The sequence below is a fragment of the Trachypithecus francoisi genome, unplaced genomic scaffold, assembly GCF_009764315.1.
Source record: "Trachypithecus francoisi isolate TF-2019V2 unplaced genomic scaffold, Tfra_2.0 Lachesis_group10, whole genome shotgun sequence".
Lineage (NCBI taxonomy): Eukaryota > Metazoa > Chordata > Mammalia > Primates > Cercopithecidae > Trachypithecus > Trachypithecus francoisi.
Window position 1 is genome coordinate 49,484,163 of NW_022681455.1, and position 11,680 is coordinate 49,495,842.

The window sequence follows — 11,680 nt, forward strand, 5'->3', positions numbered from 1 at the left end:
GGGATGATAGGTGCCCGCCACCATACCCGGCTAACTTTTTTGTATTTTTAGTAGAGACGGGGTTTCACCGTGTTAGCCAGGATGGTCTTGATCTCCTGACCTCGTGATCCGCCCGCCTTGGCCTGCCAAAGTGCTGGGATTACAGGCGTGAGCCACTGTACCCGGTCTATTTTTCCATTTATAAGAACCTGAAGTTATATTTCATATGGAGCACAATAGTTATTATTCAACATTTAAGTGTATAAAAGCAATGTAACTTTGCACATATAAATTATTTTTAAATGTACCAAAATAATTTCATATGTAAACAGAACATGTATAAAAACAAGGCCATAACTATACAATTTTTAAGAGAACAAATAAAATTACCCAAGTAAAAATAGTCTTCAAACAGTCTGTTTGCTTGCATGCTTGTTTAAACATATAACTTTAACACATAAAATATGTATTATATATATACAATTAATTTTAAATAGGCAGTTTTATGTTAAGAATTATAATTCTTACAAATATATGGGAGTATTCTTATGACTTTTGCTTCTTCCTCATCATTAAATTCCATTTACTTTTTTTTTTTTTTGACACGTAGTTTTGCTCTTGTTGCCCAGGCTGGAGTGCAGTGGTGTGAGCTCAGCTCACTGCAATCTCCACCTCCCAGGTTCAAGTGATTCTCCTGCCTCAGCTTCCCAAGTAGCTGGGATTATAGGCATGTACCACCATGCCCAGCTAGCTTTGTATTTTTAGTAGAGGTGGGGTTTTGTCATGTTGGCCAGGCTGGTTTCAAACCCCTGACCTCAGATGATCCATCCGCCTCGGCCTCCCAAAGAATTACAGGTGTGAGCCACCTCACCCAGCCTTGTTTACTTTTACAAAAGTGTTTCAGCACTACATGGAAGCTAAGATGTAAGTGATTTTATATTGTTAACCACTAGAGGGAGACAATTTTTATTTATTTATTTATTATACTATGTATAATTACAAATCTAAGTATACATTATGCTTCAGAATATTTATCATTTCAAATATTAACAGATAGCTTCTTAAATCTATTTCCTGCTTGTGCCATATTGCTCAGAAAAAATATATATAAAAAACTTTATTAAAATTCTACATTTTACATTATATACACACCTGCTCAGTAAGTGACCATCCGGATGTCTGACAATGTGCTCTTAGAAGAAGAGATTTTGAGCTTTTAGGCTGAAACATTTTCTCTATTAAGTGAGCCCAGAGTCTTCTACCAGCTCTCATCTTTGCTATTTCCATATAGAAATTCATTCCAATTCCCCAGAAGAAAGACAACCTAAAATAGTAATGCTAGGTCCAGAATTTAATGAAACTTAACAATATAGAACAGAAAATAAAACTAATTGCATCACACACTAGAAAATCAAGGTCTATATTTTAATTTCAAACAACTTAATTTGAATTAAGATCAGTACATGTATATTTATGTAACTTTAAACCTAACATAAAATCACAGTTTTATGCATATAGAAGAAATTTTGTTTCAGGTAAGAATTATTCACTTTGTAATTGGTTTTCTTCATGAAAGAATCTCTTCTTGTGTCCTTCATTAAAGAAAGATTCAATTTCTTTAAAAATATATATTTTAGGAATACTCAATATGTAAGATAGGAGTCACCTACGAATGAAATAAAACAGCAAATTTGCTTTGTTTAAATAGTCAGAAAGTGTTTTGTAAAAGAATGATTGTGCATTTGATCTAGGCATATACTTCTCCTTCACCTCTCCCTTTTATCTCACATTCTGTGCTGATTTAAACATTTAGGTTACTCGCCTGTCTCTAAAGGCACAAAGCTTGCAAATCCACTCCTGATAGATTTTTGGAAGAAGCTGATTTTTTGAGACAGAGTCTTGTTCCATTGCCCAGGCTGGAGTGCAATGAAGCACTGTCAGGTCACTGCAACCTCCACTTCCCAGGTTCAAGCGATTCTTGTGCCTCACCCTCCCAAGTAGCTGGAATTACAGATAAGCACCACCATGCCTAGCTAACTTTTGTATTTTTAATAGAGACCAGGTTTTGCCATGTTGGCCAGACTGGTCTTGAATTCCTGGCTTCATGTGATCTGCCCACCTCGGTCACCCGAAGCACTGGGATTGCAGGCATGAGCCACCACATCCAGCCTTGAAAGAAGTTCTTAACACAGCAGTTTTCAAATATTTTGATCTCAGCTTCCCTTTTTACTCTTAAAACTTACTGAAGATTCCGGCCGGGCGCGGTGGCTCATGCCTGTAATCCCAGCACTTTGGGAGGCCGAGACGGGCGGATCATGAGGTCAGGAGATTGAGACCACCCTGGCTAACACGGTGAAACCCCGTCTCTACCAAAAATACAAAAATTAGCCGGGCACAGTGGTGGGTGCCTGTAGTCCCAGCTACACGGGAGGCTGAGGCAGGAGAATGGCATGAACCTGGGAGGCGGAGCTTGCAGTGAGTGGAGATCACACCACTGCACTCCAGCCTGGGCCACAGAGCAAGGCTCTGTCTTAAAAAAAAAAAAAAAAAAAAAAAAAAAAAAACTTACTGAAGATTCCAAAGAATTTATTTCTTTATTTGTATAATATCTATCAATATTTTATTTACTAGTTCACTTGAAAGTAACGATAAGGAAGGGCATAGTGGCTACTGCCTAGAATCCCAGCACTTTAGGAGGCCAAGGCAGGAGGATAGCTTGAGCCCAGGAGTTTGAAACCAGCTGTGCAACACAGGGAAACCCCATCTCTACAAGAAAATTTAAAAATTAGCCAGGTATGGTGGCACACACCTGTAGTCACAGCTACTTGGGAGCCTGAGGCGGGAGGAACGCTTGAGCCTCGCAGGCTGAGGCTGCAATGAGCAGCGATCATGCCATTGCACTCCAGCATGTGCAACAGAGCAAGATCCTATCTCAATAATCATCAAATCAAATCAAAATAAACCCACATGTTAACATTAGGAACATTTCTTATGAAAAATAAGTATGCTTCTTAAAATATACACATAATAAAAGCATCATTGTTTTACATTTTTGCAAATCTCTTCAATGTATGGCTTAAGAGAAGACAGCTGGAGTCTCATATCTGTTTCTGCAATCTGTTGCAATATCACTTATCGTGTAGTTTCTGAAAAACACCACTATAAATTCTTGAGAAAATGAAAGTGAAAAAGGCAAATAAAGCTCTAATATAAGCATAAAAACCATTTTTATCTCAAATACCCCAGAAAGAGTCTTAGCAATGCCCAACTGTTCTTAGACCACACTTTGGGAACTGCTGTCACAATAAGTACACATATCCCTGGTATAAAGGAGCATTTCAGTAGTCTATAAACACTGAAGGCAGAAGCTATGTTTTCTACATATTGTATTGTCAGCATATAGGCTAGTGTTTGGCACAGCAAAGCTTAGCAAGTGATTGCTATACTGACTGAACCACTGAATGACTTTCGATTCCAAATTTAAATATTTCATAAACTTCATTTAAGTTTTCCCATATTTGTCATACAACATTATTAAGAAACTGTTGTGAAACGAATGTTTCAACAGCACAGTGGATCCCAAAACCATTACACTACATAGTGCAACAGGAAAATAAAAAATAAAAAATAAAAATAAAATAATAGATTAATTCTGTATTCTAAAATGGAAAAATTAGAAAAATAAAACTGTCTAAACATTATGTCTAACATTTTAATATAGTTTGTTAAAACGTGCAACTTGTGTTCTCTAAATAGCTGGAAATAAGATATTCCTTGAATTTACAAAGAAGTACAGCCAAATTTAATTCTATTTTTTATTAGAAATATTGGCTTTTTCTCTCATTATCACTCAAATATAAGAAAATCTAAATCTAGCCTGATATTTATATTTATAAATTCATTTTATTAATATATAAAATGGTCCTATGCATTTCTTAATGTTGAAACAATATCTAGGTTTAATTTACTCACCTTGGTGCAAACTCATCAATTGTCAGGCCAGCCTGGAGTCCAGTTCTAGAGTACTCCAATCCATCTGCTAAAGTATAGGCCAGCTCCAGAATGGCATCAGCCCCTGCTTCCTGCATATGGTATCCACTAATTGAAATTGAATTAAATTTTGGCATGTGCTACATAAAAAAAAAATTGTAACAGTGACTAAGTAAAATATCAAAAGGTTCTATTAAATCCACTTTCTAAGTGTAAATATTATTTTAAAATGATGTTAAGCTCAAATATACTTGGTAGTTTATAATATTAACAAAATATTTAATGCTTATTTGTTATATTTAATTTGCTTTCCAATTTAAAGGGATGATCCATGAACCATCATCAGGACTGTACCTACTTTATTTTTCTGGTGGACAAGAATTTGTACTAACCACTCTCCTAAAAGTTTAAATTGTGGAATTACCTAGCTGAGGTTAGGAATGTAACCTTTGGTCTGAGAACTAAATGACGCATTTTTAATTCCAAACCAATGACTTGGACCTCGTAAGAGGTTGTAGACTCAAACTTTGGATTAATCTGCTGAAGATGTATAAATTTATTATTATGTACTAGTTATTAATTTTCTAATTTGAATGAAGGCATCAAACATGAATAAGTACACAGTAGAAAAAAAAGAAAATGATTTGATTCTTAGTACTATATGCTAAAACAAAATGGGATAAAATGCATGGCTTTAAAAATCAAAGATTTCAGTTTGATTTACTGTGACATTTAATACTAAGCATATCCCAGACAGGTTCTTTCCACCACAATCACTACAAAAACCGTATTTCCACCATTCCCCTAAAATTTCATGTTAGGTAGAGTATATCACACATATCCTGCAGAGTCAAGAAAAACCATCTTTACCAAGAGTTAACCAAACATAAAATGCTTGCTAGGCAATGCTTGCCAGAGTTTGGAGATAATAGTAATCACAAGGATTGATAGAGATAAAAAGGGTTGATGATGATTTTCCCTGTGCCATGAAATAATGGTCTGACTTTAACATAGGTAAGGAGAAGGAGCGCATTGCTGGTAAGAAGCAAAGTGTGAATAATGGGTGGAAATATAAACAAATTGCTCACAGGAAAATGAAGGAGAAAAATGTGTCCCTATGGAAGGACTTTTCCCATCATTCTCATTGGGAAGGATGAGTCTAATTCAGGGGTGAATATTAGGGACCTCCTTGAGGTTGCAGATATGAGTGATAAGTGATATCTCCCAATTCAGTTTTTAGCAGAAATAAAGCTGATATTCCAATCCCCATTTGTCTGATACCAGTGTCTACTTCACAACTGCATCTGAATTTTGGAGGAAAATTTTAAAATGTAAGTGGAAGACCTCCCTGAATCTAACAGTTATCAGAGTGAAATTTTAGGAATAAAGAAAACACAGTAAAGATCTATTGCCCAGATTCCTACAAGTAATGACAGAACATAAAATTAGTACATTAAAAACCAAAAGTAACAATAATAAAACATTCTAAATTTATAATACTCAGTTTTAAAATTAGGTTTTAGCATGGTGTAAAAATTCCTACATTCAAGGAACTATAGAAAAATCTATAATAACCACAAAGTATACCTTTGACGTATATTGAAAGATGTCAGCAATAATTTTCATGGATGGTTCTGGAGGAAAAATATATGTGTTTCGAACCATAAATTCCTTTAGAATATCATTTTGGATGGTACCAGTAAGTTTCTCTTTAGGTACACCTTGTTCTTCTCCAGTTACTATAAAATTTGCAAGAACTGGAATAACCGCTCCATTCATAGTCATGGAAACTGACATTTTTTCTAAAGGAATTCCATCAAAAAGAATTTTGGTATCTTCCACAGTGTCAATAGCAACTCCAGCCATTCCAACATCACCACGAACTCGAGGGTTGTCTGAATCATAGCCACGATGTGTCGCCAGATCAAAGGCAACTGATAATCCCTGCTGACCAGCTAAATACATACAGAAAAATAATGTAAGATTCAAGAGTCTGGAATCAAGGTAAATGATTTACTTTAACACCACTAAAAATACTGATTCATCTCATAACAGTATACTTTTATAACAACTATTTTTATGCTCATACATGTCAAAACCAATTTAAACAAAGACACTTCACTTCTTAAGAGAGTTGGTTGTTTCCCTTGTGCCAAAACGCACAAATTTAGTTCCGGACCTCACTAAAGGAAAGAATGGAAGAAACAATAAATCTCAATCATCTCATGTCTATCTGAAGATATGGTACTTGATTGAAATATTTCTAAAATTCATGAAAAGATCTGGCTGTTCATATATGGTAAAAATAACTTAACATTTGTATGCTTGCTTACTTTTTTGCTCTTTTATCTAATATTGTCACAAGAGGATTCTTGGCTATTCAAATATTCTGGAAAACAGAATTATGACAATTGTACAAAATTTTTAAATAACTAAAATAATCTATACTAAATATAAGTTCAACCTTCCATGGGCACTACAATCTTATAAATCTACCAGTTTAGTATTCAAACAGTATGATTTTATTACAGCTCAGAAAGAATAATTAAGATAATTTTCAGTGAATGAATGCCAGATTGCACTGAATGTTTGTACCACGTTATCACATTTACACTTTCTTTGGGCATCATTTAACTATCTTCCTCTCCAATCCCTATCCCAACAATGTTAAACATTTTTCAAAGGCAAAGCTAATGTCTTCTTTTCTTCATGCAATTTCACCTCACCTAATTCCTTTTAAATAATGTGCATGTAAGTGTTGTTTTCTTTCAAAAATTCAGCACCTTATTCTAATTCACTTATCTTTTTGACCACAGAAGTTCAAAAAAATCTACTTTTTTCAGAGTGTAGTCTTTAACTACATAATTATAGAGTGAATATCATCTTTACATAGATTAACCTCAAAAAAATCAAAATATAGGAGATATATGTCTTATCATAAATACTATGTCTTACATTAAAATCTCACCCTTAATATTGTCCTTATAGAACTTATTGCTCTCTTCCACAGTACTAAAACCAGCATACTGGCGGATGGTCCAGGGCCTAAAGGTATACATGGTAGGATATGGTCCACGTGTGAATGGCTTCACTCCTGGAAGTTCTTCAGGTAAGTCTGTAGTATCTCTCTTGGAATACAAGGGTTTTATAGAGATCCCTTCTGGGGTGTGCCATATTAGGTCTTCTGGGTTTTTGCCTTTCAGCTGCTGTTTAGCCAGGGCAGCCCATTCTGGGTGAAGGGGCTGTTGCTGGTGTAGAAGTCGTTGCCGTATGAGCCTGGAGCCTGATGATTCTTTTACCTGCTTCAGGTAATGAGGTGAAAGTAAAAAAAGCTGATTCTTAGCTCTTAACATGGTGGAGCATGGAAACACCCAACAGAAATAAGAACTGACCTAGAAAAAGAAACATAGTGTATAAACATTTAGAAGAGGGGGTGGGAAATAGGAGCTACTGATTAGAAAGGAACAGAAAAGAAAGAAGATGTATTAGTCTGATTTCATTTCTTCCCCTTTTCTGCTTCCTGCACCTGATATTTTACAACTTTGGCCCCTCTTCTCCATAATTACTATCGGTCTTCTAGTTCTAGTCTTTTTCCTCAGTAGCCTCTTAGCTGGCCTTACTGACCAGTCTTAGCCCCCTTCTACTCCATTCTATATGAATCCCTTCCATACAATGACATCATTGTAAATATGACTATGTCACACTCCCCATGAAATTTTTCAAAGACTCTGTATCATGCGGAAGATATACTACAGCCTCCTAATTAACATCAAAATGCTTTTATTAAATATCAGTTTATGACTGATATTATGTAGGGCAATGGAGGAAAAAAGTGGTGAATAAGACAAACAGGTATTCAAGGTCTTCATGAACCAGTCTCTGTTTCCCCCTCAAACCCACCTCTGTCTTTGTCCTTTTTATGCATTTTGTGCACTAGAAATACTGCATTACCTACAGTTGGCTGTGCATATGTCAATGTTCTGTGAATTTGCTCTTGCTCTTCCTTCTGCCTAAAATACTCTTTTCTGGCTAATTCAGCTAAGGCATTATCTCCAATTTGCAGCGTTTCTATGTGCCAGTAACACAGAAGTCTATAAAGACATCACAGAGAGTAGTAATTTTCATCTCTGCAATACCCGTCATAGGTAGGTACTATTATTATCCCCATTTTACAGATTAGGAAACTGAGGCACAGAAGAGCCAGCATTGATTGGAACCTATGCAGCTTGTTTCAAAGTCCTTGCATTTAACTAACACGCTCACAACTCATCCCAGAACCCGTAAGGTGAGCCAAATGGCCTCTTCAGTAATCTGTGCTAATTTATAAACTGCTCCAACATTAGAGCTGTACATTTCTGATAACTAGCATAGACTTTTATACTAGGTTGCTGGGTTCAGTGTCATCATTTTCCAGATGTAGAAACAGAGGCTTAGAGAAATAAAGTCGCCTGATCAAAATCCCACCTCACAAAGCAGTAAACTGTTCACCTGAATTACTAAAACTTGTCAGAGTTACACAGCCTAAACATATAGAGCCTATTATTTAAAAAGATACTGAGATACAAACATTAATATATTCACTATACTATGTGTATTATAATGGATAAGGCAACAAATAAAGGGAGTTTCAAATTGTATTTTCCATATCACTTCTTACCTATCAGTTTAGTCAAGTTTAAATGAAACAAATACTCAACACTTACTACGGGGTTGTTAAACAAGAGACATAAACCACTGGTGAGAGTATTAACTATTTTAACGACTTTGGAAAGTAAATTGTCAATATATATGAAATGCTTCAGAAATGTTTACGCCATTCCACTGAGGAACATTACTCCTGGGAAAGCTTCTGTAATAATACATAGATGTTCCTTATAGTTTTATTTGTAATAGATAAAATTTAGGAAAATCGTGTCTAATAACATATGAATAAGTGAATTACAGCATATAAAAATGATAGCATTTCATGTAGCTATTAAAATATGTTTAGAAAGCTAGCAAAACTAATCTTTGATGTCGGAAGTCAGAAGAATGATTACTTATGGTTGCTAGAATACAACAGAAGTAAGAGAGGGGCTTTTGGGAGTAATGCTCTTGATCTGATTGCCACTTACATAGATATATTCTGTTTGTGGAAATTCATCAAATTATACAGTTATGTTTTATGCAGTTTCTGTAAATACATGTATAAGCACAAAGTTAATGTGTTATGCGTAGTTTCCCAAAAAAAGAGAAACTCAAAAAGTAGTAAGTAAAAGACTCAAGACACATAATTTTAAATGCAATAGATTCAACTATGTAAAAAGTACATAGAACAAAGTCTAAATGGAAACATAACAAAAAAGAGGCCGGGCATGGTGGCTCACGCCTGTAATCCCAGCACTCCAGGAGGCCGAGGCGGGTGGATCACTTGAGGTCAGGGGTTCAACACCAGCCTGGCCAACATGGTGAAACCCAATCTCTACTAAAAATACAAAAATTAGCCAGGCGTGGAGGCACACATCTGTAATTCCCAGCTACTCAGGAGGTTGAGGCATGAGAATCACTTGAACCCGGGAAGCAAAGGTTGCAATGAGCACAGATTGTGCCACTGCACTCCAACCTGGGCAACAAAGAGACTCCGTCTCAAAAAAAAAAAAAAAAAAAAAAAACAAACAAACAAACAAAAAAACCCTTCAATTTTTTAATACTAGCAGGATTTTTATTCTTTAAATCAATGGGATCCTTGTCATCCATCTTTTTGCAAGCCATCCACTATATTTACTAGCTTAAAAGGTGGGTGAGAAAAATAATGAAGCTACAACTAAACCGTTTCAATAGTAATCCTATAAAAGATAATTTGAAAGCCACCTGAGTCTAAACTGTTGGCAGGAAATATCACATTCATTTCACGTGGACTTTCCCAAATCTGAACAACTAATAGGAAAGAGCCCCGTATAAGGGACAATAACCTCCGAGATATTGCAGGGTCGGTTCCAGACCACCACAATAAAGTTAATAAAGCCTGTCACACAAATTTTTTGGTTTCACAGTGTATATAACAGTTGTATTTACAGTGTATTGTAACCTATTAAGTGTGCAATAGCATTATGTGTAAAAAAATACTGTACATACTTTAATTTTAAAATATTTTATTGCTAAAAAATGCTAACAATCATCTCAGCCTTCAGCAAGTCCTAATCTTTCTGCTGGTGGAAGGTCTTGCTTGAAAATCACATGTGAATTGGTGGACGCTGGAAACAGATACCATTTTTAGATAAAAACACAACTACTGTGGATGGCAATACGACCTCTGAATTTTCTCAGAAGACCATCAAGAGAGGCCTCAAGCATTCAAAGAAGCAACACGCAAAGCAAATATGTTACTGACAACTAAAATGAGTTAAAGAGCAATGATTAATCCCACCCCCACACCTCAAAAACAAATCAGTGAGAAAAATATTCTGAACCAGTAACTTTCAAGCTTTAGCTGCTGATGTGTTATTGTACATTAATAGTTGGATTGCATTGGGGAGTTATACATGATATAAACGTTATGCACATGTACCCTAGAACTTAAAGTATAATAAAAAATAAAAAAAGAAAAAAAAAAATAGTTCAAGAAGGTACTCTGATGTTCAACCAGTTGGGTTTGGAGATGGAAACATAGGACATGAAAATTATATTTGATATTAGCATAAGTACATCATTAAACACAAAATTATATTGAGAGAAAATCATCAAGTGGTTTAAAACTTTACACACGTACGTTATCCAGGGCTTCGAGCTTCCCTAAAATCACCTTCTTTCTAGACAAAACTGAGAACGAGTTAGTAATTTAAGCTTTTACGTCAATTTAGACCTGTCTTTTCTATTCTACCTCTCACTCTTTTTTTTTTTTTTTTTTTTTTTTTTGAGAAGGAGTCTCGCTCTGTCGCCCAGGCTGGAGTGCAGTGGCCGGATCTCAGCTCACTGCAAGCTCCACCTCCCGGGTTCATGCCATTCTCCTGCCTCATCTACCTCTCACTCTTAACCCTGTTTACACTCTTAATCCTGTTTACACACAGAAAATCACTTTTAGTCCCGAAAACTCTTAGAAAAACCCTGACAATAACATAACCCACAACCTAGAAGGGAGGCAGTCATGAAGCAAGCTCATCCCGTTGGAACCATACAAAAAGTGACCTCTGCCAACGGGAACAGTTCAGGGTGCTTAGGTGGCCAGAGAAGATAACGACATGGCCCCTAAAGTATTAAAAGCACCTTCTTTCCAGAAGTACCTCCGAATTGCCAAGGACTTCGCCCAAAAAGAGAGATTGGTCGAAGTGAAAATCTAAACCTTAGGAGAAGGCAGAGAGTGGGATCCCGTCACAGTAGGAAGGTAAAGAAGACAGAAGTAAAGGACAGACGGGGAGAGAAAGGACAAAAGTTCAAAATACAGGGGTAGAGGAGGGACAGGAGCCAGAAGAATGGAGCGATCTGAAAGGTGTACGTCCTACTCACTGGGAGGCCTGTTTCGGACTCCGCTGCCTGAGAGGGCGGCTGGACTTCTGCGTCCCCCGCCTCACCTGTCAGAGATCCACACAGCCAGGTCTCCCCGCCCTCACCAAACCCACACAAACCGCGCAACCGCAAGCGACAGCTGGATGACTATAGGGGCGTAGGCCGACTCCGCCTTCCCTCCAGCCAATCTAATCGCGCTCTCACGGGCGCGTTCCTGATGACGTTCAGG

The 11,680-nt window shown here is 36.5% G+C and overlaps 1 protein-coding gene across 3 annotated transcripts in view; it reads right to left on the bottom strand.

Moving 5' to 3' along the window:
- Nucleotides 1–11,671, bottom strand: part of MMUT (methylmalonyl-CoA mutase) — a 35,744-nt gene extending 24,073 nt beyond the window's left edge. The window contains exons 1-6 of one of the 3 annotated variants that reach the window (XM_033217405.1): nt 11,452–11,595; nt 9,084–9,142; nt 6,938–7,361; nt 5,557–5,924; nt 3,952–4,109; nt 1,132–1,303 (exon numbers count right to left, since the gene is read on the bottom strand). In XM_033217405.1, coding sequence (XP_033073296.1) covers nt 1,132–1,303; nt 3,952–4,109; nt 5,557–5,924; nt 6,938–7,322 — 1,083 coding nt within the window. In that variant the 5' untranslated portion in view covers nt 7,323–7,361; nt 9,084–9,142; nt 11,452–11,595. Of the gene's footprint in view, nt 1–1,131; nt 1,304–3,951; nt 4,110–5,556; nt 5,925–6,937; nt 7,362–9,083; nt 9,143–11,451 lie in introns of all 3 variants that reach the window. The other 2 variants (XM_033217404.1, XM_033217406.1) reach the window with 2 other exon arrangements.
- Nucleotides 11,672–11,680: the final 9 nt, after the last annotated feature.